Source organism: Cucurbita maxima, unplaced genomic scaffold (assembly GCF_002738345.1).
Source record: "Cucurbita maxima cultivar Rimu unplaced genomic scaffold, Cmax_1.0 Cma_Scf00003, whole genome shotgun sequence".
NCBI classification, from domain to species: Eukaryota; Viridiplantae; Streptophyta; class Magnoliopsida; order Cucurbitales; family Cucurbitaceae; genus Cucurbita; species Cucurbita maxima.
Genome location: NW_019272019.1, coordinates 5276621 through 5302604, shown reverse-complemented (window position 1 = coordinate 5302604; position 25984 = coordinate 5276621). Strand labels below are relative to the sequence as shown.

Sequence of the window (25984 nt, the reverse complement as noted above, 5' to 3'; positions counted from 1 at the left end):
CCGGACAAACTTTTTTTTTTTTTTTTTTTTTTCTGTCTTTTGTGTTTTTGTTGAAATTTGTTCTCAATTCACTGACGATTGATTTTCCATTTCGTTCTTCTCCTTTTGATTCTTCCTTTTGGATTTCTTAATCTTCGTTCTCTTTAACGAAATTTCTTCGGACTGAATCTTATGTGTTATGTGATTTCGATTTCAGAGAAGAAGAAGGGGTGGATTTGAGGAAAATGTTCTGCAGAATTACTTTGATGTCGAAGAAGAAGAAGAGCGGAACCGTGCCGGTTTATTTGAATGTGTATGATTTAACGCCGATCAATGGCTATGCGTATTGGCTCGGTCTTGGGGTTTACCATTCCGGCGTGCAAGGTTAGACAATTTGTGGCGTTTTTCTGTGTTTCTTCTTCTTCTTCTTCCATTTTTAGTATGTTGTTAGCAGAGGCGACGAGGATTTAGGTATTTTTGTAAATGATTGTCACATAAACCAAAGGGTTTTCAAATCGTTGTTTCCTTTTTTTCTTGATTCTTCATTGCGTTTTTTCCCCTTCAGATCTGAGGTTGAATTCGTTCTGTTTTTTGGCTGAAATTTGTGCTACTTGAGAAACTGGAGGAACATGAGGATTGTATTATGGCTGTGCTGTGAAATTTTCTGTTTCTGGTTGTGTATTTATCTCTATGAGCTAATTGTTCAGTTTATGGAAAGATGATTCTGTAATGGCTAGCTTGATTTGGCTGAGAAATTGATGAATTCCTGCATATTTCTTTGTTTCTGATTGCTTATATGATTTTCTACTGATATCTATGTCGTTTGTGTTTGGCCGTCTCTGAGTTTTTTTTTTTTTTTATGACTTAAGCAGCCAATGTTAGTGAATCCAGCTTGTTTAATTTATTTTATCAAAACAGGCTGTTCCAAGCTCAAATATCTCATTGGGGTGAACCTTTTTTTGCAGTTCATGGAGTTGAATATGCATTTGGAGCACATGAACGTGCAACTTCAGGGATATTTGAGGTAGAACCAAGACAATGTCCTGGTTTTACGTTTAGGAAATCAATTTGTATCGGAAGAACAAATCTAGATCAGAAAGATGTTCGCTCGTTTATGGAGAAAGTAGCCGAAGAGTACTCCGGGAACACTTATCATCTCATAACGAAAAATTGCAACCATTTTTGCAATGATGTATGCTTAAGGTTGGTAGGGAAACCAATCCCTAGCTGGGTTAACCGTCTTGCTCGACTTGGTAAGATCGTCGATTATACTCCAAGCTGACTGTTTTCTTTTCCATAATCCTGCTTGTTCTTGCTGTGACATAAAATCCTTGTTTACAAACAAACTGCCCATTATAACATAGCCACTGTGTTTCTATGCCTGATCTTATGTAACTTTTGTCTTCCCCTGCATAATTAGGAGCACAACATGACTCGTGAGACGTTAATTATCTAAGTGATAATTTAATACGAGCGCTTCATTTATTCCCTCTGAGATTGGAACTTGCAACAATTTGTGATGTTATTTCGATACGTTTTTCAGGTCTTTTCTGCAACTGCGTTCTTCCAGCGAGTTTGCACGAAGCGAAGGTTCGGCAAGTACGCCCAGGAGATAAGCTCAACAACGATGGTGCAAAGAAGAAATTGAAAAGCCAACCAAGTAGGTATAATGATAAACCTTCTTCTGTTTCCAATCCTCCAACTTCAACCGTCAAAGTAAGTAGACAAAAACGATGTATCCCGCCATCATCAACGGTGATTCATTCTTCACAGTCCACATCCCAAGCTCTAAAGCTGTAATAGTGACTGTTTTATAGGCTATTTAAGAGCTTAATTAACAGAAGACAGGCAAAATAACATGATTTTTTTGCCTTTCCACTGGTCTTCTGCTTCTACAAATCCCATAGAAAGAAAGAAAAGTTGTGGTGGAGCAGTTTTGTGTTGAAATGCCGTGTATGTTTGTGCAGTTTGATTGAGATTTTATCATTGAAATGGTTTATAGATTGAAAAAAAATGGTGTTCTTGGGAAGTTGGAGAAGGATGTAAAGAAGAAGGCTTGTATGGAAAGATGTCAACTCAAGTGGAGATGGCATTAATGGAAGTGGGTATGGTGGGGGATTGGGTGGTGGAAGCTCCCTCCTCCTCCATTCACTTCCTATGGACCCAGAGTCTTCTCTCAAATATGTATATATCTTTCAATGTCGGTGGTAAAAACCAAGCTGAAATGACACCCTTCCTCTTTTCCACCTCTCGTCCTATTCGGTTTGGCTCGAGATTTACGAAGCTTATGGGTTTGAAAGGTCAGAGGTGCCTTATCGATATTTTAATTGTTCATAAGTATTGTGACAGTTCAAGCCTACTTCTAGCAGATATTGTCCGTTTTCACTCGTTACGTATTGCTATCAGACTCATGGTTTTAAAATATGTCTGTTAGGAAAAAGTTTCCACACCTTTATAATGAATGTTTCGTTCTCTTCTTCAACCAATGTATGATCTCACATATTGATTATAGAGATTGGAGTTTGTGTCGTTTGCATAAAGTGTACTAGTTCTTAATTTGTGTTAATCCATCGTTAGGATATGTGATATTTATATTATAACCTAACTCGGACTTGCAATTGTGAAGACTAGAAGTAGAAGAATAAAGTTGTCTTTGTAGTTGAACTTCTAAACTTTCGATTATTCAAATCAAACCTAACTAAGAGACACAATCGTGGCCATCAAGGTATTAAGTAAGTGATGTTAGGTAAATGTAGAAGTAGAAGAAAAATACTTTTGTTTAGGGGTCAACTTTTCCAAATGTGAGAACTTACATTAGAGTCAAATATTGGTAGGAATTTAATATATATATACACACACACGACAGAATCGAGAATCTTATTTATATGATTAAGAACGTTTGAATATGAACAGAATTTTCTAGGGTTTTAAATCGGTTGGTTTTCGGTCCATTTTGGTTGTCTCGTTTTTCAACTATTATATTGATTTATTTAAATTCGAACTTTCATATTGAACCGATTACAATATAATTCGACTAGTTTCATATTCGATATTTCAAATTGTGTGTGTACATATATATATATATATATTTATTTATTTATTTATTTATTTATTTATTTGATAAGAAGATGAATTAAAAAATTTAGAAAGGAAGATAATGATAAAAATAATAATAATAACAAAATTTTATATTTTAATAATTACAGAAATTAGAAATGAAATTACAAATCTTTTAATTTCCCAAAAGAATTCTCCACAACCTCATCATCTTCTACACTGTTCCGAACGGGCGGAGCTTTAATGGCGTCCATCCTTTTTCAGCTTCAGTTTCATTACCCATTTTACCCCTGTCCCCCTTTCAACGGGAAGACGACAGAGACCCATCGCCCACTTTCTCCTCTGCTCTCAAAACTTGCATTTCACTTAACAGAATCCAAACCAGATAATCGATAATGGATGATTGTGACGTTTTATCTAACAGATTAGAAATTGGGTTCTCAATTTCATCTTCTCCAAGCGTAAATCAGTAGACAAAATCCCGGCGGAGCTCCGATTACATCGCTATCCTCTCCGTTAGCCCATTCCATCACCGATGAACTAGCTCCGACGGATGATCCGACCGACGACGTCGACGCCGATACCGACACCGATGACGACGACAAGCTACTTCTCATCCTCCGCCACTCCAATTCGTTCAATCCCAGGTTTAGATTCTGCTGTCGCGCCGCCGGATTGCTCTGTTCTTCCGCTTCGAATCGGAACATAAACACCGCATTTCCTCTGTTTTCTTTCTCCGATTCGAAAACCCAGCTGTAAACATCCCAATACACATCCACCGGAATCCCTTCCACTTCGATTCTTTCGTTTCCCCTAAATTTCCATTTCAGCCGTTTGATTTCCAAAACCATTTTCCGGTCAACACTGAACGACAGCCCTAATTCGTCGTCGTTTCCTTCGAATAAGCCGCAGTCTATTTCGATTTCTCGGATTTGACCGCCGAATTTCGCCTTCGTGGTGTAGATTTTGTGCGCAATCACGTGTTCCCTTTTGAGAATTAGGGTTTGGGGAATTTGGGATTTCGCCGCTCTGGTTTTCGCAGAGGCTTCTTTGATCATATCGCCGACGAGAAGTATCATTTCTCCTTCCACAACCACCGCGATGAAGAATCCGGAATAGGGTTCCGGCGACGACGAGAAACGGGCTCGCCGGAGATCCCAAAAGACATGGATACTATCTGAAAGCTTCTCACAGCCGTGTTTCTTCCATGGATTTAAAGCTCTGATAAGTAGACGAAAAGAGATTGAAGAAGAAGAAGAAGGATTTGGAGGTGAATCAAAGGAATTGGGGTTTCGGTGAAAGTTAAGGAGAAGGGAGTGAGAGAAGAGGGATTGAGACCATGAGAGGGTAAAGAGAGCGAAATTAGTGTGGTAAATGCAGGTGGTGAGATTGGGGAAGCCGGAATCTGGCGGCGGAGGGTGGCGACGATTGGCGGAGGATGAACGGAAGCAGGCGGAGAAGGCGGCGGACATTGGAGGGGGAAATTGAGTAGTGAAATTTGCAGAGATTTGGAAACGAAATCCCCTGCCAATATGACTCGCCTTATTAGACCATGGCCTCCGATGGACATTTTAAACTCTGTTATTTTATTATTATTATTATTATATCTAAAATTATAAAGTTGATCATTTATAAATTTAAAATTAAAATGATATAATAACATATATTACATTTTTTTTTTATTTCATTAGTGTTTTGAAAAGGGAAATTAATAAAATTTTATAGGTATAAAACTAAGGAAGTCAATGAAGGGAAAAAGCATAGAATAATAGAAATTGGATTCCTTTTGGAAAGGCCTTAAACAATCCTATAATATATATATATAATGCTCGTTTCCAAGAAAATCATGATCCCGATCTCGATCAGTTTTGCAATCCACGCCACGATGTCGGTATATTCTCCAGCAATTGTGTAAGATCTCATATATGTTGGAGGGGAAACGAAACTTTCCTTATAAGATTGTGGAAAACTCTCTCTAGTAGGGGTTTTAAAATCGTGAGGCCGACAATGATACGTAACATCTATTAACAGTGGACTTTGAGTTGTTAAAAATTGTACTAGAGCTCGAGACGGGGTGGTGTTCCAACGAGGACGCTGACGTCTAAGGTGGAAGAAGGAACCAAACATTCTTATTAGTGTGGAAAAACCTTTCTCTAAAAAATGTAAATTTAAAATGAAATCAGCTACTAAGTTCGTATTTATTAAATTATAAATTTAGTTTATATTTTTAGAAACTATTTGCGACCAAATATATTAATTTTTGAAATAGTTTTGATTTTGTCGAAATTGACGACATTTAAACCTTGATTTTATTTGGTTACCCACATGCTTTAGTTTAATCTAGTATCTGTCATAATCCACCAACTTAGTCAAAAATTATACAATATGATATACATTTCACATGTCATGTTAAAACATTATAGTAATATTATTAATTAAAATAATAGACTAAAAATATAGTTTAATGTTGAATGATGCAATACGTACGAAGTTTAGGGACTATACCTTATATTCCTAATTAATTAACTATATAATATAACACGAAAATTCATATCAAAGTTTCAAAAAGCAATTAAGACATATAATTGCACCATTTTCCGTGACATCAAATTATATTATTAACTCATGATTGTAGCTGTAACAGCTCAAGCATACCACTAGTAGATATTGTTTATTTGACGCGTTATGTACACGATTTTAAAACACGTATTATAACGAGAGGTTTCCACACCCATATAATGAATGCTCGTTCCCATTTCTAACCAATGTGGAATCTCAAAGTTCACCCTTTTTTGGGGGCTAACGTCCTTGTTGGCACACCGCTCGATGTCAGGTTTTGATACCATTTATAACAGCCCAAGCTTAGTTAGTAGATATTGTCCGCTTTGACCTATTACTTCTCCGCTCTAAATTCACTGTTTCTTTCAACACTTATGTCATGTCAACACGGAAATTTAATGTTTTGCATTCAGTCAATCACATTACGTCATGTCACATAAAATTCATTAAATGATTTTTACTATTCAAAGTTTTTTTTTTAATATAATAAAACAGAATATTATTGTATTAATTAAAACTTTAAATTAATTATCATATGCATAAGAAATAGATGTATGAATAAAAATTTAAGACATAAATTAGAAGTTCATAATAATATTATTTTCTTTTGTTGTATTTCAAAAATTATAATTATAATGAAAAGAATTTTGTAAAAGAAAATAAAAAGGAAAAAATAAAATAAAATAATTAGTGGGCTAGGCCCTAACTTTTGGGCCATGAGTTTCAAAGGTTTGGTCCAATTTCTTATTAACTTTGGAGGCCCATTTACTGAAAGTAAACATCTGGCTGGGCTGCCCGCGGGCAAGTCTCGATTACCCTTCTCAGTAGAGCGTATAAAGCTTCTTCGCTGCTAATAGGGTTTTTTATAATCCCGCCCATCTGCTTCCAGGCTCGCCGCCGATAGCCGGAACTCGAAAATGGTACGTATTGTTATTCGACTCTCTGAATGTCTTTCCGTTTAACTTGGTGATATTCATTGTTTTCTAATGGATGATTGAAATTGTGTGCATGTAATTCGATTTTATCTTCTCTTCCAATTCGCAGCCGTCTCACAAGACTTTCAGAATCAAGAAGAAGCTCGCGAAGAAGATGAGGCAGAACAGGCCAATCCCGCACTGGATCCGCCTGAGAACTGACAACACGATCAGGTATTAAACCTAATTTATTTGAATCTGCTTAATTTCATTCTAATCTCTCTCCATTTCTAATTTCGATCGGATTACAGATACAATGCGAAGCGCAGGCACTGGCGTCGCACCAAGCTAGGTTTCTGAGGTGCTTTCGATTTAATCTTCAATGTTCATTTACCTTGGACTTGTTAAGATTGAGAACTTGAATTTTCGTACAATTTTTGTAGTTGACCAACTGAAATCTAGTTCATCTGATATTTTTGTTTAATCATCACTACACTCAAGTTTGAAGTGCTTTCGAATGGAGTGAATTTACTGTCGATGGTTGTCTGTGGTATAAACCTTAATGGCATTTGCTTGCTCCTGTTCTCTAAGGATTTAAACGAGGTCGATAGGCATTCTTTGGGAAACTGATCGAAGTCTAGAGATTCTTGAAAACTATTTAAATCAACAAATAACCATTTTCCATTTCCTAGCAACGTATAATTATTTTAGGATTTAGCTTCGTACTCGTTTTATCGATAAATCTGAGTAGTATGGGTTGAGCCAATTCATATACTCAGAATTCATAACTGACCTTCGTTTACAGTGAAAGATAACATAGAAGATCCAACTAGCTTATCCGAGTTGAGACTCTGTCAATGGTTCCAAAGAGAATTCTTTGAGATTTTGTTCTGTAGTATACTTGTCAATATCATTTCGACCTTGAACAAGAACAGATCTATATTTTCTAAGGTTCTACATCTGTGTCATTGAATTCTGAAGCACTTACAACTTTAGTTAATCTGAACAGAATAGTCTTCGTCTAGAAAGTCGGTAGAGGTAGAGAACTTGGTCGATGGTTCCAAAGAGAACTTTAGTTGATCATTTCGACTCTGTCGATGGTTCCGAAGAGAAAATTCTTTGAGATTCCCTTCTGTTTGTTAATATCATTTCGACCTTGAACAAGAACTGATCTATATGCTCTAAGGTTCTGTAGCTGTGTCATTGAATTCATAGCATTTACAACTTTAGTTGATCTAAACAGACCAGTCTTCGTCTAGAAAGTCGGTAGAGGTAGTTTACTTGATGGTGGAAGACGCCAGGTGACATGGTCGAGTAGACTAATTGCCCATTTATCTTACTAATCACTGCATATCAACCAAACCTCTTCATTGTCTAGACTGCATTTGTTAGGAGGTCTGTTAGGTATGGCTATCTTCTTAGAACCATTTCGAGCTCGCAGATGAACCTTCTTTGAGGGAATTTCAATGGGGTGTAAAGCAAACAATGAAGGCTTCAATAGTATGGTAGAGAATAGTTTGGTTTGGTTGTCGAGAGGAGGGAGTGAGGTTTAAAGTACGGGAGATGATTTGGATTTGCAGTGTGGAAGGAAGGTCCTATTTCGGGCGCCAAATTAAAATTTAGAAGTAAAAAATAGAGTTTGAAATTATAAAGATAAAATTAGAATTTGGGTTTATTTATTTAGTCAGTTATTTTGAATAAATTTATACTTGGAAATTAATTTTATTTGCTAAATTGCAAATGCTCTTTTGGGCCTAGTGGTGCTTCGGTTTCATATTGTGACAATTTTACCATTCGCTTTCTGAGTTTAATTTTCATTTGGTGCTTATGCCCTTGATTTTTTTATTTATTTATTCACTAAATAGTCATTTTCTGTTCTTGATGATAATGCCTATTAAATAGTTAATGATGATCAAATTGGGTTTTACTCAGTTTTTCATCGCTATTAAAATTAATAAAAAAATGTTATGTTGTAATTATTTTAAATTAATTAATTGAAGATCAGAAGTGATCCTAAGTGAAATTCAGGGTAAAAATACTTGAACCAAGTGATAAAATTTGAAAATATCTCACATTTTCAGCTTGGGGAAGGGAAATTCAGTTTACAAATTTTAGATCATTAAAATTATAAAAAAAACAGATAGGAATAGTGGAGACTTCATAAAATACAATAATACATCATACCCTTTGTCAAATATGTCTACATCTATATATATATGTATATATTAAAATTCAAGACAAAAAGCAAAAAAAATCATAAATGCATCGTAATGGTTTTATGGAATTTTAATTGAGCAATAAAGTGAGTTGAATTAAGTACGACAATATTAGTTGCTGCCAATATTGATATCTCATAAATGTTGCGGTTCGATCCCCGTGACCAGCAAAATGAATATACTTAGATGACGGAATAATAATATAATATACTTTTATGTTTACATTTAATTTTTTTAGTTTAAAAAACTATATAATTTGGTTAAATTATTAAAATATAAAAATAAATTTACGATATATTATTATTATCAACTTCTTCCTTCAGAAAACCAAATAAAGTTTACTCTTTGTTGCGTGTAAGAAGGGAGATATTTATTGACCGTAAATTAGTTTGAATGAAATTTGGGGATGGTATTGAAATTACGAGGTATTTTAAGTGTTTATTTTTCCCCAATTGTTAGGCCGATCTTTAAATGGGAAATGGTCATTGGCTAATTAACTCTTCAATACGACAACCTGACTGACATGCGTTTCATCCTACTCAAAACGTTGCAGTCTCTACTAAAAAATGGAAGACTAAGGTAAGGACGCTAACCAATTTCGTTCTTATACTAAAAAATCTATATTTAATTTCTACACTACTTTCAAAATCAATTTTGGAAGGTTATTTTCAATCCATTTTGTCCTATTTAAATTTTGTAAAGTATGAATCGAAAGGTTAATCTTTTTCTATAAGATTTTAAAAGTATTAATAAGCTCATTCTTTTATATAGAGAATTGTAGCCAATGGATTAAGAAAAACCGAGTGTAATAGGGTACTAGATTTGTGAGCACGAGAAATTCTCTCAAGCCCCTACTCATATGCCCAGTCACGTGACGTACATTGACTTGAAAGGATCGCATAAGTCGATTCTTTCTAATGAGGTATTTGATATAATCTTGATTTGGGCAACAAATGTCAATGCACACAATTGACCTTTGCTAGACGATGCAGAAAAATTAACCTTTTCCTACTCTAGAGACAAACATGCTTGTCGAATATATTCAAATTTATAAAAAAAACACAAAAAAAAATTTAAATTTAATTTTGTGATCCATTTAAGATTTAGAGATAAATTAGAAATAAAAAAACGTTTTAATATCTTAGAAAAACCAAATAAAACTAATTTCAAATCTCGAGAAGAAAACAGTAACGAAATTAAATTGGAATCTTAAATTTAAAAAATTCGAAACAGAAATGGGAGCTGTCACTCGTATGGCCCACATATCCAAGACTTAATTGAAATTAAAAAAAAAAAAAAAGAAAAAAAAGAAAAAAAAGAAAGAAAGCTGACAAAGGAAGTGGAACAAGGAACCTGAAGAAGCACCACCTATAAACCCCACTTCTCTCTCCCTCTCTTTGTCTAATCTTAATTCCCAATATTTATACTCTCCTTTACTCTCTCCGCCACCCTCTCTCTCTCTCTCTCTCTATCAATCTTTTCAGCCCATCTCTCTCTCTCCATTCATCTCTTTTGATTCCTTTTTCTCCCCTGTTTCCCCTTTTCTCTGCAGCGATGATGGTGGAGGACGAATGGCTTACGGCCGCCATGGCCGAGGACAGCGTGGTGGCTGACTTATTGGTGCGGTTGAAGCAGTCGCAGGCTGCGTCGCCTTCCAAATCTCCTCGTCCCATGAAGCTTCCGTTTAATTGGGGGGTTAGGCAACCAAGGTCCAGGACGGCGGCAGCCATGGCTGCGGTGGTTGTGAGATGTGGCGATGTTGTCTTGCAGAGGAATAATAAGGATGTTGACTCCACCAGATGCAGTCCTACGACGCCGCTTTCCTGGAGCGGCGGTGCTTCTCCTTCCGCTACGCTTGATGGTTATGAAGCGTCTAGCCGTCACGCTACTCTCTTGCACGTTGCTTCCAGATTTAAGGTTCTCGACTCTTTCTCTCCTCTCGTCTCATTCTCTGTTTCGTCTGTTCCGGATTTTTATAGTTTCGTCTCTTGTATCGGCTGTGTGCTCTGGCTTCCCAATCTTTCCCAGTTCTGTCCGTTTTTTTCTCTCCACGATTTCTCAAATCTTAACGCCGGCGTTCTTAATTGCGTTTTTTCTCGGCGGTGGTGTCGGCTGCGGATTTCAGGCGGTCGGTGGCACCGTGGATTCTCAGATAGAACATTCTTATCTCGAGAAGCCTCGTATATTGAATCGTCACCATTTCTCCATTTGTTTTTCCAAGAATCTGATTCCGTATCGTGAAATCTCTTCCGATGTTCTCATTTCTTAATCCGCTTAGTGAAACAGAGTTCCTCTCTCAGAAGTCAGAACTCACACAACTGCAAATCTCTCAATTCCGTAACCGCTCTGTACTTCACCAAACAGTTTCATCTTCTCTCCGTCAATGGCGGACAATCCTCACAAATCATCGACGAGAAACTGCTCTTTAATTCATCAAATCCCCGATATACCCCTAGATTCTCCAAAATTTTCACGTTCACTGTTAGAGAATGAACACTGGTTGAAAATACTTCGCGTTTTCTTCTCGCCTCTTTTCACCTCGTCTACGATTCCAAATCCCTTATTTCTCCAAATTGACCAAAACGCCCTTCAAATCCCTCGCTAGATTCCAACGCTTTCCAAATCGTACGCCGAGTCGCTGTTTCGTCACGCACGAGATTTTTCCAACACAAACTCTCTTCCATCGCCGTCGGTTCACCGCCAAACTTCCCTACAGCCATTTTTCTCTCATTCCCCCCTCTTTTTGACGCGTAAATCGCGAGGGTATTCCGGTCACATGCAAAAATTCAGAGCCGGTCTGGTCGAACCGGGGCCCTGATACGACCATCGACGATGCTACAACGTGAGGGCCCAATTCGGATCAGGTCGCAAGAGATAGGTCTGCGTTAGGTTTGATGCAGACTTGGAGTAATTATCAGGTGTGGCGATGGTACATGGTTGGTTCCTGTGTTTGCTTTCTGAAATACTTTCAATAACATAAATAAATAAATGAAGAATTGCCTGCAAGTCGTTGGGCTGAGAAGAGGAAAAAGAAGATCCACGTGACCATAACAGGAAATCGTTTGGGTGTGGTCACGGTCACATTCTTAAAGTGACCACGTGGACGTCATGACGTGGCGTGCCTGTTACTGTTCAAAATTTGTTGCTATTTTGCTTATCATGTAATCCTGATTCATTCTTGTTAATGTTCTTGAAGTTGATTTGAACTTTATGCCAATCCTTTGATCCTATTGATTCTTATTAATATGTTTTGGGATTAGTTTTTCAGGGTGCTGTTGCTAATGAGTCGCCGGCGTGTACCACTACAAAGAGATTGAGACGAAAGAAGGTAATTCTTTTTGGGGCTGGCAGTATAAGCCAAGCATTTGTTTATTGCTGACTTTAATTCAGTTGTTTGGCTTGCCTTGTTCTTGAAGAATGAATGCCTTGTTCTTGAAGAATGTATTCTCTTGTTTGTTTGTGTTCCAGACATTTGCTGAGCTTAAGGAAGAGGAAAACACGCTTTTGAAGGAGAAACTTCATCTAAAAATGGTATGATCTTCATCTAAAAATTTTGATCAAACTTCATATATACACACACACGTGTGTTGTTGAGGATTATTGAGAGTGAATCACACATTGGTTAATTTAGTGGAAGATGAGTTTATAAGTAAGGAATACTATCTCCATTGGTATGAAGCCTTTTCGGGAAGCTCAAAGCAAACCCATGAGAGCTTATGCTCAAAGTAGACAATATCATATCATTGTGGAGAGTCATAATTCCTAACATAGTATCAGAGCCATGCCCTAAACTTAACCATGTCAATAGAATCTTCAAATATCGAACAAAGAATTGGAAAATGAGGGTGTACTTTGTTCGAGGGGAGGATTGTTAAGGATTATTGTGAGTGAATTCCATGTTGGTTAATTTAGTGGAAGATCATAGGTTTATAAGTAAGGAATACTATCTCCATGGGTATGAGGCCTTTTGGGGAAGCCCAAAATAAAGCTATGAGAGCTTATGCTCAAAGTCGACAATATCATACCATTGTAGAGAGTCATGATTCCTAACATGTGTGTGTAGAACTCTTCATTTTGTAAATTTTGATCGAACTTCATAACTATCCTTTGTTTTTTATGACCTTACTTTATGAACAGGAACTGGCCACTCTACAGGCAAGCTTCGAAGAACAAAGAACCAAGAATGAGAGTTTGAAGAAGATGAAGGTAGTTCTTCTGGCTTGTAGTATTCAACATGTCTGCTTTCTTTTTCCATGAACATCTGAGCAACCGTCTTTTGCCTGATCGACCCATAAAGGGTTTCAAAGATGTTGACGTTTCCAAACCAAGATTCTCCACTTGCCCTTGACTCAAATCCATAACTTAGTAAACAATCTTACATTATGCACAGGTTGATTTCAACTTGAAATACCCAGAGAAATTCAATACAAACTCCAATATGATGTATGAGGAATCTTCATCCACACTTACCCATCAAAGGGAAAGCTCTAACATTGAAACAAGTCCTCCTACATTGCCATTCACAGGGTCAGGTTCTTCCGAGGCTCAATCACAAAAGAAGAGCAAATCAACCGAAGAAGATTCTGTCTTTTTACTACCAGATTTGAATATGACACCCTCAGAGGATTATTGACTAAGGTGAAAATACATTGACTCTCTCTCTCTCTCTCTTTCTTTCCAATATGATATGGTTAAAGGATTATGTGGGATTAAACCTGGCAGTCACTGGTATGGTCATGAGCCCTATGACCCTACAACTTGGTGATGGCAAGAAAGATTGCCGTCTTGTAGTGTAGGCCCAACCAGACTTTTATTAGCACTTGCTAATTCCTAAGTTTGAAGGCTGTAATCCTGTGGGTAAAACCAATTGTTTAATCCCTCTAGAATGGTGTAGGGTTTGATTCATTCGTTGTAGCGTTTATTATAATAGGTACATAATCAATGAATTTGTTTGTCATCATGATTTTGATCTTAATATTTCTTTTTACCGCGCCTTCTTCCTTTTGTTAATGCTTTCTTGCTCATGATGTTCATTCAAAAGTGCCATAATGGGTAGGTAGCAGCAGCATAGTTTGATTACAACAAGTGTTGAATCACAGCTAGTTTGGTTCTAGCAGTAAAATTCATACCTGAGAAGAATGTGTATTAGATTTATCAATATAGTTTGAATTTAGAATATTGGTTTAACTGCTAGCTTGTTCGATCCTTATACGCATTTTGGGAGTACTTTAGAAAAGAATTAACGTAAGTTTTTATAAGTTTATATGCATCGAACATCTTTTAAACTTTGATATTAGATAACCATTTTACTATATATATATATATTAGGGGTGTACATTTGATACGACAATCCAGACCAACCAAACTCGACTATAGGGGTTGGGTTGGTCTAAAAAAATCCCTGGGACGACGTAGAAAGCGATTCAAAACTGGGAAATGGACTTCCCAAGTGAGTGTCCTTTGTTTTCATTTTTTACTCATGAAGCATTGTGTGTAGAAGAAATGAAGACTGTTGGACACCATCTCTCCAACAGTCTCCAGCAGTTATTAAGATTCATCTCAACTTCTCTTGAACGAGCTCGATGCAACGATATAATGCGAGCTCGACTGGGTTTAAGGCACACTCCCATGTCCACTGTAATTTGATCATAGTCGGTCTTGTTCTCCAACATTATCCCCGTTGCTAGCGTTCGGAGTGGTAGAAGCCATTCGTTATACGACTTCTGCAAATTGCTCTTCAACAAAACTCCAGTATAGTTTTTGTTTCCTGTTCCATGGATTTTGATAATTATTCTCAATCATCAATAGTCATTAAAAATTAAGAATCCGTATGTTCTAGTAATAAGTTTAGATAAACAGTGATAATCGGCCTTCTCCATTGAAATGCCTTTCCGCCGCTGTAACCTTGAGATTACTGTTCAGAGTTCTGATAATAATACGAGTTGTTCTCTGTTGCCCGCCGGCGGTTCAAAGTTTCAGGCCGTCGTGCCTCTTCTCCGGCGCGGCGGAGTATTGGTCGCCTCGACAGGCCAAGATGTAATCTCTTCCGAACGGATCTTCCCGGTCCGAATATTTATGTGCACGATCCGGATTTACAAATTCTATTCTAATTTTAAGCCTAATTATATTTCTAACAATAATAATAATAATAATAATAATTATTATTATTATTTATTTGATGATCAATAATTTCAGTTTGCTTGCGTTTTTTTTTTTTTTTGTTTATTTGCATAAATATCTGTATTGACATTAAATAATGTCAAAATTATTAATGAAAATTTTGTTTTTTAAAGTTACAAAAATTAAAATTTGTATATAAATATAAAAATATTTGAAATAAATGATGGGAACATTTAATCTCTAAATTGAAGAGTGAAGCTAAACTTAAATAATTAATAATAATAAAATATAAGAAATTGGACATAAATCTTTCAAAATATGAATTATAAAATTTAATACTATTATAAAAAATGAATATTATTGTGTTTTTTTCGTTATATTACGATTTTGGACCTAATAATGTGGATTTTATTTTATTTACTCTCTATATTTTCAAGAAATGTTAAATTTAATATTTTAAACATTTTTTTTGGTCAATTTATGAATATATTCTTAAAACTTATAAAAAATATTTTAGGAAAATCAACAAATTTAAGAGTTATTATAAATGAACTAACAATTTAAACTTTTTTTTTTCTTTTTTTAAAGTAAAAAATAAAAATAAAGCGTGGATAAATTCATCATTTATTACATTATAAATAATATTTTTACGGCGAGGAATTTTAATTAGTCGAAGAATTATAATGGAGGATTGGAGAGGATAATTACAGGACTTGGACGGAGCAGCATAAAGCCGAAGCCAAACAGAGCTCTCCACTGTCCTCTCGAAGCTCAACCAACGATCGCACCAAAATCTTGATCGTCTTCCTCGTTCGATTACAGTTTTCGACGGCTTAGAACTGATTCAATTCGCCTCTCCCTGCTGTGTTCGTCGCATTGCGCCTCACGGTCAGCTCCAGATCCCACAATGGAGCCCGATGTGAGCATCGAAACGAGCTCCATGATCAGAGTGGCGGTGCTGCCGATCGGTTCGGTTCCGCCGACTCAACTGCGGGACTACTTGTCGATGCTTCTGCGGCACCAATTGATTCCACTTTCCGCCATAAGTTCGTTCTACACGGAGCACCAGAAATCGCCGTTTGCTCATCAGCCTTGGGACTCTGGTAGTCTTCGTTTCAAGTTTATTCTCGGTGGAGATCCGCCTAGCCCTTGGGAAGACTTCCAATCCAACCGCAAGATCCTTGCTGTTATTGGTATCTGTCACTGTCCTTCTTCCCCCGATCTTGATTCTGCTACTGAGCAGTTCAATGCCGCCTGCAAGGGTTACACTTCGGCGCTCGTCGAACGTTGTTTCGCCTTTTGCCCCGATGATTCTCAGGCAGGGAATTGCTTTGTTCTCTTTGTTAACTTTGATTTGACCATGCTCACCTGAAAAAAAAAATGTGTAACCATGATCTTTGTGAATGTCAAGTCGTAAGACTTGCAAATAGTTATTTATGATCAATTAAAGCTTTTGAGCATCTAATTTTTTTTCTCTCTTTATTGGAATTTGTTGCAGCTAGAAGAAGGCAGCAAAAAAGGAGGTAATTTGAGGTTGTTTCCTCCAGCTGACCGGCAAACTCAGGAATTTCATCTGAACACAATGATGCAAGATATTGCAGCTTCTTTGTTGATGGAATTTGAGAAATGGGTCCTTCAAGCAGAGTCTGCTGGAACTATTTTGAAAACGCCTTTAGATTCTCAAGCAAGTCTCAGCTCAGAGGAGGTTTATATTTAGGTGTCCTAATTAATTGATTTAGTTTTCTTATTACAGTCGTTGCTGTTATTTCATTTCTTATCTAGATAAGGCTCGCATCTCACATTTAATGGAGAACTGTAAGTACAATGCGAAAGGATGTTCTAAACATTGCAACTTAATAGTTTGTAACTGATGAAAAATGTAGGTTATTAAAGCCAAAAAAAGAAGGCTTGGTCGTGCACAGAAGACAATTGGTGACTATTGTCTGCTGGCAGCATCGCCAGTTGATGCCAACGCTCACTATTCTACTGCAATCGATCTTGCTCGGTTAACCGGGGACTATTTTTGGTACGCGGGGGCTTTGGAGGGAAGTGTCTGTGCCTTACTGGTACCTTCCTCTCTCTAGCATTTCCTTAATCCCCTCCCCCTAGGATACAGCATTAGTTTCTTTAGTAAAATAATCTGCATCCTGAATGCAGAGAATTCAACGTTCGTAGAAATTTCATTTGATGATGTTCTTCGTGATTTCCGGTTCTGTCCACATAGTTTAATTAGCTATTTTCTATGATCAAATTACAGCTTTAACTTCCAGGTTTGAGGCGGCTTAGAATATATATATATACATCTAATTGTTACCGGAACTCCATGTCAAGGCATTGTGTATGGTGCTATCGTACGAGGGATATTTTCATAATTGGAATATCATCATTAGATTCACTTCTTTGTTGATTTCAAAACATAACTATGTTATTAGTTCTGCCAATTGTGACCGCTATGGATAAAGATGGTCAGAGCATTCCCATAAATGCTGCGATCCCCTTGTATTTTACTTTTTGCAGGGGGTTAAGAGAGTAGTAGTCGAGAAATAATTAGAATAACGGAAGTTCTTACTTACGGCAGAGTGTCGACCCCTGGAATACTGACTTAAGTCGGAACATAGTTAGCAAGGATGAGAAATAAGTGATATATCATATAAACGAGGCAGCTTGAAATTTGTTGATTTGAGGGAGAGTAAGGGATCATTTTGAGATCCCCATCTACTGGACTGTATTATTGAGTCAACAGAAAATTTGTTTAAGTTTCTAACAGTTATACATACAACAAAATCCTTTATTTTCTCATTCTTCTCGAGAAATAAAGTAGCCTAAATCATATGAGTCTTTGAAACTTGTTAGTATTCATGGCATACTTCTATTCTTTTGGTGGTGTGTATGTCTTGACGTATTTTTGCTTAATTGGTTTACTTTATACTTCTGAATATCAGATTGATCGCATGGGTCAAACGGATGCAATTCTGGAGGAAGAAGTCAGATACCGATACAATAGTGTTATTTTGCATTACAGGAAGTCATTTATACAAGATAACACCCAAAGGTAGTGTTCAGGTTTTTCTGTTTTAAAAAAATAATAAATATTGTAGCAAATCATTTGAGAGTAAAGTGCTTAAGTTTGATATTGTTAAAAATAGTTTTATCTCTTATAATTTATTCATACAATAGCGTTTTTTGGTTAAAAACCAAGCTATCATTGAGAATAAATGCAAGAAAATACACGGGGAATACAAACAAAAAAGAAAAAAAAAAAAGGAATACCCCAAGAGGAACCCAATTAACCCAGAAAAGGACTAAAATCAAGCAAAATAAGGCCTAAAGTTAAATTAACCTAAAGAGAAGCATGACATCAATTTTAAGCAATTATTTAAAATATTAACATAGCTAGTTCTTAAGAAAGAAACAATTTCCCACCATTGAGTTTGCCTAGTGGTATTGGGGCAATAAATGGTTTTTGAGAGAATGAAGTTTTAGCACACATGGTCGCTTACCTATGATTTAATAAAATTCTACAAGTTTTTTTATAACCAAATTTAGTAACATTAGACAATTGCTCCCTGAGATTAGCTAAAACGCGTGTAAGTTGGACTAGAGACTTTCTCTTACGTGTTGAATTGTGGATTGTCATGATAAAAACTATGTTTTTGATAGGACAAGTAAAACGAAATTGTGTTTCTTTGGAAAAATATTTTGTTGTTCTTGATCGAAATTCACTTTTTTCAAATCAATTAATATATACGAGTACTTGCATGTGCTGTTCATTTTACCAATCTCTGATATGTTGTTTCATATATTTGCCCCTTTAACATTCCTTCTTTCATTTTTTTCTCTTCACTAGGGTTTCACCCCTAAGTTTTGAACTCGAGGCTACTTTGAAGTTGGCTAGATTTCTTTGCAGGTATATTTTATGATTTGTGTACTTGAATACTGAATATATATTACAGTGTATAGGTGACCGTGTGGTTGATTTGAAGGAAAAGAAACAAGATAAATCAATATGTTCTCTGATTACAAATTGTACATTGGTCATCAGTTTATTTGTGTGAATCTGTATGCGTGAATCTCTTCCAGTAGATGCATCTCTATTGTTTTGAAAGTTAGTATTTCACTAAAATAGAATTTACAGTAAAAAAAAAAAAAAAGTTTGCATTTTAGTATAGTTTTTTTTTTTTTTTTTTTTTCCTCATTTGAGTGATGAATACATATATATTAACTCATATTTCTGACTTTTGGTCATGCAATGAATAACTTTATCTACTCTTTCGAGGGGGGTTTGATTCACAGGAGAGAGCTGGCTAAAGAGGTTGCAGAGTTATTAACCAGTGCAGCAGATGGTGCTAAATCTTTGATTGATGCCAGTGATAGATTAATATTATATGTTGAAATAGCTCGTTTATTTGGTTCTCTTGGTTACCAGCGGAAAGCTGCTTTCTTTTCAAGGCAGGTTGCTCAGTTATACATGCAGCAGGAAAATAGACATGCTGCTGTTAGCGCCTTGCAAGTCTTGGCCCTGACAACAAAAGCTTATCGTGTTCAAAGTCGATCATCTGAGACTGATCATTCTTTCTCCCATGTGAGTATTTCAAGAGCTAGATGACAAAGATCTAGTTCCTAACTCCTCTGGCTTTTGACTTTGTGTTTCGACTTTTTAAATGCAACTTTCTTTCATATTTTAAAAGGAAAGAAGAGAAAAAGACACGGTGCCCCGGTTGTGTGTTCAGATATTTTTTTCCTTCTAAATAATGTTATGCATTTAGTACAAACGCTATCTGATTATTTGACTCGTGAAGATATTGTAAGAAATGGGGGCCTAACAGATATAAACCCTGCCATTTTCTATGATGGCTGATGGCGATGTTATTGGTTTGCTTCTAGCTGCTGAAAATTCTCTCTTAATACAATCGAATTGTTCTCTGCAATTGTCATTTCCAATTTCAAGCGCCTGATGAACCTTTTTTTTTTTTTTTTTTTTTTAATTTGATTTTCCATGGATATGACCATACTTACAATTCTCTATTCAGTTTTCATATTGGTCAACTAATCTTGCCAGTTTCTTTTTCTTTCCTTCTTTTTTCCTCCCTTATATCCTTTTTTAGATGTTTTGTTCATTTAACTGAATTTTTCTTCTTTTTTATCCTTAAAGAATAAGGCTGGCCTGAGTAACTCTGATTCTGGAAAAATGCACCATCAGTCATTAGTATCTTTATTTGAGTCTCAATGGAGTACTTTGCAAATGGTCGTATTAAGGGAGATTTTACTGTCTGCTGTCCGTGCTGGGGATCCTCTTGCTGCATGGAGTGCTGCTGCACGGCTACTTAGATCTTATTATCCTTTAATAACACCAGCAGGCCAAAATGGCTTGGCAAGCGCTCTTTCAAATTCAGCAGAGAGGTTACCATCAGGCGTACGCTGTGCTGATCCTGCCTTACCTTTCATAAGGTGACTAGCCATTTTAATATTCATACTGTAGGACCTTAATAACCATCTTATCTGTTATATCCATTCCAATTTAACCACTGTAATATTCACTTAGAAACACACTGTTTCCTTGATCTTCATTTCTACTACCCCATTTCTTATCCCAAAAGAAAATTATACTACCTGAGCAGCCACCTATATCGTACTGAATGGTAATCTTGTATGCTCAAATTTGAGTTATTTTGGGAGTTTGTTAATGATTAACTGGTCTTTCTAGGTTGCATTCTTTTCCTCTCCATCCTTCACAATTGGACATTGTAAAACGCAATCCCGATAAGGAAGACTGGTGGGCAGGATCTGCCCCTTCTGGACCTTTCATTTATACTCCATTCAGCAAAGGAGACACGTCGAATAACAGCAAGCAGGAACTGGTTTGGGTTGTTGGAGAACCAGTGCAGGTCCTGGTGGAATTAGCCAATCCATGCGGCTTTGAGTTGAGGGTTGATAGTATATACCTTTCTGTGCATTCGGGAAATTTTGATGCTTTTCCAGTTTCTGTGAATCTTCCTCCCAATTCATCTAAGGTGGTTACTTTGTCTGGGATTCCAACTTCAGTTGGGCCAGTGAGAATTCCTGGGTGTATTGTTCATTGCTTTGGTGCAATAACTGAACACCTTTTCAAGGATGTTGACAATCTACTCAATGGAGTAGCTCAAGGACTTGTTCTTTCTGACCCATTCAGGAGCTGTGGGTCAATGAAGTTGAGGAATGTATCGGTTCCAAATATATCTGTGATATCACCGTTGCCGTTGTTGGTTTCACACGTTGTCGGTGGTAATGGTGCCATTATTCTCTATGAAGGTGAAATTCGTGATATATGGATACATCTGGCTAATGCAGGTACAATCCCAGTTGAGCAGGCACACATATCATTATCTGGAAAACACCAAGATTCCGTTATCTCCATTGCTTTTGAAACTTTAAAATCTGCTCTTCCTTTGAAGCCTGGTGCTGAAGTGATCATACCTGTGACCTTAAAAGCTTGGCAGCTTGGAGTGCTCGATTCCGATACCATTAGTGGCAAGAGTTCATCTCCAATCATGTTGAGGCATTCCAAGGATGGAAGCAGCCCTACTTTCTTTATACATTATGCAGGTATTTTCTTCTGATATTTCTTTCTTTCCTCTAATGATGATAACCAATGTTTCACAAAATTATAGAACTCGGATATTCCTTTTCAACTTCTACTTCGTAATTCTGGTGGGATCGTTTACGTTGTGTTGCTCTGCATATTATATACCCATGGTTTACGCCCTTGATTTGTAATTAATTCCTTTAGTGAAGTTCATGATCAAATTAAATTGAATGCCTTGCATAACGCTCAAACTCATAAATATCAGTCCAAGCATTGGTTTTTTCCCCCGGTTCTTCTGTTGTGCGATGTTTTAAGGCTATGTATTGTCCATATTCTCAACCATTATTTTTCTCTCTAGGGCCTATGGCGAATACTGAAGGCGTTCTCCCCAATGGTTCTGCTATACCCCCTGGTCGACGCCTGGTTATTCCGCTGCAAATTTGTGTTTTACAGGGTTTATCTTTTGTGAAAGCACAATTTCTTTCAATGGAAATTCCAGCACATGTGGGTGAAGACCTTCCTAAACCAGCTGAAATTGATAATAATTCTACAGACCAACCCGTTGAGACTCAAAGCAAAATTGACAGCTTGGTGAAGATTGATCCATTCCGGGGAAGTTGGGGTCTTCGGTTTCTTGAACTTGAGTTGTCGAATCCAACCGACATATTGTTTGAAATTAGTGTTTCTGTCCAGGTCGAAAATTCAGGCCGGGAGGAAAATGCATCTGCTGACCAAAGCGTTACAGAATATAGTTATCATAAAACAAGAATAGACAGAGATTTCTCTGCAAGAGTGCTGATACCCTTAGAACACTGTAAATTTCCTGTTCTTGATGGTTCGTTCTTTGGGAAAAACGTTGCAGCAGATGGAATGGCGAATTTCCGAAACTTAAGCTTCTCGGAAAAGACTACGAAAGCTGAACTGAATGCTTCGATCAAGAATTTAACATCTAGAATTAAGGTCAAGTGGCAATCTGGACGGAATAGCTTTGGAGAATTAAACATCAAGGATGCTGTTCTTGCAGCCTTGCAATCGTCAATGATGGATGTATTGTTGCCAGATCCATTGACTTTTGGGTTCAGAGCAGTTAGCAATAGTTCAGAAGATAAAGAGCCAACTCAGAATCTTCACACTGGATCTTCCCACAGCTCTCTGGAAGCTCATGAAATGACTCCTTTGGAAGTTATTGTCCGTAACAACACCAAGGAAATGATCAAAATGAGTCTTAACATAACGTGCAGAGACGTCGCTGGTGAGAATTGCATCGAGGGTCCTAAATCAACTGTCTTATGGAACGGTAAGTTACTTGTCTTAAAATCATCGCTGAACCTAAAAGCTTAAGCTGATACATTACGGTAAATTTAATATATATTGCTCGTACGCCTTCGTCATGCCTTATGCTATGCTTCTTCTGCATGCTCCATCCTGTCTAACAATGTAAAATTTTGGTTACTTTCTGGTAGGTGTGTTAAGTGGGATCACCCTGGAAGTGCCTCCGCTTGAAGAAACCACACATTCTTTCTCATTGTATTTCCTTATTCCCGGCGAATACACGCTGTCCGCTGCTGCAATTATCGATGATGCTACCGACATCCTCCGAGCACGTGCGAGAACTAGCTCACCTGATGAACCAATTATCTGCTGTGGACCTCCATACCACCTTCGCGTTAACGGGACTACGTGAGTTTCTTCTTCTTTCATCTCTATCAATGGGTTAGTTAGCTCGTTATAGCACATCGGTTTTTCATGGGGATTCATCTCTTGAAAGTACAGGACCCGAGCTTTTATTCGTTAAGGAACACGAGTACGTCGACAATTCTTTTCCATTCTTCTGCTATTCGTTACCTTTGTGCTCTGCAAAAATAGGGGAAAAAAGAAAGGAAAACCTGTCCAATCTTCTTGATTTGTGGGATGGGGCTGTGATTAGTTTACTCTTCCATCATATGAATGTCTCATCTTTGTTATTGAGAGGATCACTCCAAAAAGAAACACTTTGAGTTGTCTTAATGCTTTAGTATTTGTTCAATTTGACGCCTAGTTTTGTTTTGCTGTACAAACTGATTCATGTTATTGATTTCATCATCTTAGCAGATATGTACTTAACTGAAATCACCAAATTCTAACCCATTGTATTCCATATAAATAGGTTAATGGTTGCATGCCAAAGTAGGTTATAACCCATTGTATTTGTGATATTTAACATTCATTTTGTGTAGTATTATGCCAAAATATATGGTAAAAATTCATGGTTCGACTTAAGAACCACGGATCTCTACAATGATATGATATTATCCACTTTAAGTATAAGTTCTTATGGTTTTGGTTTTTCCAAAAGACTTCATGGTTTTGGAACGTTATGCTAGGGAGATGTTTTCACATCCTTTATAAAGCAACGTGGGTTCTCACAATCTACCTCCTTTGGGGTCAAGCGTCCTTGCTAGCACTCGTTGCTCTCTCAAATAGATGTAGGTTTTTACAATTCACCCTCGGGGTCCAATGCCTTCGTCGGTGCACTATTTTCGATGTTTACGCCCTTTAAGGATCAGCACTCGCTGGTATACCGCCCATTGTCTTACTTTGATACCATTTGTAACCGCCCAAGCCACTAACAAATAGTGTTTTCTTTTCTAAGCTTCTTCCCGCCCAAGTCCAAGCCCACCGCTAACAAATATTATTTTCTTTTCTAAGCTTCTTCTCCTCAGCCCACCGCCGCTAACAAACATGGTTCTCTTTTTCCCTTGACTAAATGTCTTTTAAGAGAGACTATTAAAATATTGGAGGCGTTTTTTTGATGAGTGTATTTTAAGGATTTTGACATATTTGTTTAAAAATAGTAGAATGGGTTATAATTTATTTTTTAAAATATATTATTAAATTCAATAAATTATAATAAGATAATATTTGTTTATTTAAAAAAATTATACAAAAAACTAAGAATTGGATAACAACTAAAAAGGAAGGGAATGTATATTATTCTTTTTACCTGTTTTGTTTTAAGTCAAGATTGACATAAGCAAAGAGGAATTATCAGTTCCATAATTTTTTTTAATTATCTCATATTAAAATTACCATTAATAAATGCAATATTCTTCTAATTTTTTTATTTTAATTTTCTCTATATATTTCCATATATTTCCATTCTCCAGAATGAGATTGAGACTAGGAGTGTACATGGTCCGGGTTTGAGGATTTTTTTGACCCAACCCAACCCTCCATTTTCGGGTTGGGTTGTAAATTTTTTTTTTGTAAGTTTTATTTATCCACAATTTATAATTATTCGATACAATTTTAAATAAAATATATTAAAAGTTCACAAGCAAACACAAATCGATCTATAATTATTGACAAAAAAAACGAGCGAAAATTGTAACATAGTTTAACATTGTCATAAAACTAAAGACAATTAAATACCGACATTTTTTTAAAATGGTGAGAGTAACAAAAATATAAGGGATAGATCATGAAATTAAAAAAATAATAAAAATGATTAGTTTAAAAATATGGTATATAACAAAAATAAAAAATATATAAAAATATTTTAATTGAAATATGATTATTTATACCCATCTTAAACTATTAAAAAAATAAAAAAATATATAAATTTGTGATATAATAATAATGGTAACAAATAGATAATAAATATATTATAATTTAGAATATGTTTTAAAATTATATATATATATAAAATTTATGAACATGGATCCAAATAACTTCAATATACATATAAATTATAATTAATAAACATTTATTTGTATATATAAATAAAAGAAACTAAAAAAAAATAACAAAATAAAAAAATAATATAAACAAAACAATAAAATATAAATTATAATTAATAAACATATATATAAATAATATAAACAAAACAAAGAAATTAAATATATTATATGAAAGAAACGTGAACCTGAATGAAGATCATACACTTTTCCAATTTATTTTCTATTTCTATTTCTTAACATGGTATCAGAGCATCGATCGTGGTGTTCTCTAAAATAAATTAAAAATAACAAAATAAAAAAATAATATGTGAGTGTTTACAAAATTAAGTACCACTTGGCCAACCAATAATTACGAAAATATTTTTAATATATTTTATATATTGTTATTTAGCTCGAGTCATGAAACTGAACCGATTCAGTTCGGGTTCAAAAAAATGAACCTAACCTTACCCGAAATGCTAATCCAACCCAACCCAACCCTTATAGTTCGGGTTGGATTGGTCCGGGTTGCCGGATTGCCGGGTTGAATGTACAACCCTAATTGAAACATTTTATCACCCTATGTAGTTTTTTGTGACAGGAATACCCCACCATTTAACTCCATAAGAGGTTGATTCCAATGGTCCATTATTGTTCTACTGAATCGGTTGTATTCTTGCCAACCGTAATTTTTCCATTTCTCAACTTTCAATCTTTGTTTCTTTTCGTTACTTTAAAATATGCTTCTTCATTGCTTCCTTTTTTTTTCGACCCTCGAAATCAGTTTTTGTTTCCCTATTTAAAGATAAAGCGTACACTCACGAGCTATTATGATCTTGGTGAAAACTTGTATGAATAGTTTAAACGAGTTTCGATCTT

The 25984-nt window shown here is 36.1% G+C and overlaps 5 protein-coding genes across 6 annotated transcripts in view; 4 read left to right on the top strand and 1 right to left on the bottom strand.

Moving 5' to 3' along the window:
• The window catches only part of LOC111476656 (deSI-like protein At4g17486), a 6286-nt gene extending 3778 nt beyond the window's left edge, over positions 1 to 2508 (top strand). The window contains exons 3-5 of the mRNA XM_023120426.1: positions 195 to 363; positions 945 to 1232; positions 1523 to 2508. Coding sequence (XP_022976194.1) covers positions 225 to 363; positions 945 to 1232; positions 1523 to 1779 — 684 coding nt within the window. The 5' untranslated portion in view covers positions 195 to 224 and the 3' untranslated portion in view covers positions 1780 to 2508. The remainder of the gene's footprint in view (positions 1 to 194; positions 364 to 944; positions 1233 to 1522) is intronic.
• A 974-nt stretch (positions 2509 to 3482) lies between these two features.
• LOC111476229 lies at positions 3483 to 4508 on the bottom strand. The gene has a single exon (XM_023119990.1). The coding sequence runs from the start codon at positions 4506 to 4508 to the stop codon at positions 3483 to 3485; it is 1026 nt and encodes a 341-aa protein (XP_022975758.1).
• Positions 4509 to 6411: 1903 nt separating this feature from the next.
• LOC111476678 (60S ribosomal protein L39) lies at positions 6412 to 7045 on the top strand. Its single transcript, XM_023120455.1, has 3 exons — positions 6412 to 6515; positions 6640 to 6743; positions 6821 to 7045. The coding sequence occupies exons 1-3, from the start codon at positions 6513 to 6515 to the stop codon at positions 6867 to 6869; spliced, it is 156 nt and encodes a 51-aa protein (XP_022976223.1). The 5' UTR covers positions 6412 to 6512; the 3' UTR covers positions 6870 to 7045.
• Positions 7046 to 10101: 3056 nt separating this feature from the next.
• On the top strand, positions 10102 to 13720 carry LOC111476653. Its single transcript, XM_023120422.1, has 5 exons — positions 10102 to 10642; positions 11994 to 12053; positions 12194 to 12256; positions 12863 to 12931; positions 13116 to 13720. Exons 1-5 carry the CDS (start codon positions 10280 to 10282, stop codon positions 13356 to 13358), a joined length of 798 nt encoding a protein of 265 aa, XP_022976190.1. The 5' UTR covers positions 10102 to 10279; the 3' UTR covers positions 13359 to 13720.
• Positions 13721 to 15525: 1805 nt separating this feature from the next.
• LOC111476595 (trafficking protein particle complex II-specific subunit 120 homolog) lies at positions 15526 to 23831 on the top strand. Of its 2 annotated transcripts, none has more exons than XM_023120319.1 (11): positions 15526 to 16163; positions 16344 to 16550; positions 16729 to 16911; positions 17788 to 17897; positions 18693 to 18752; positions 19139 to 19427; positions 19998 to 20293; positions 20550 to 21427; positions 21766 to 22704; positions 22871 to 23087; positions 23771 to 23831. In XM_023120319.1, the coding sequence occupies exons 1-11, from the start codon at positions 15753 to 15755 to the stop codon at positions 23793 to 23795; spliced, it is 3615 nt and encodes a 1204-aa protein (XP_022976087.1). In that variant the 5' UTR covers positions 15526 to 15752; the 3' UTR covers positions 23796 to 23831. The 2 variants fall into 2 exon arrangements, with proteins under 2 accessions (XP_022976087.1, XP_022976088.1); XM_023120320.1 differs by lacking the exon at positions 23771 to 23831 and adding an exon at positions 23181 to 23516.
• Positions 23832 to 25984: the final 2153 nt, after the last annotated feature.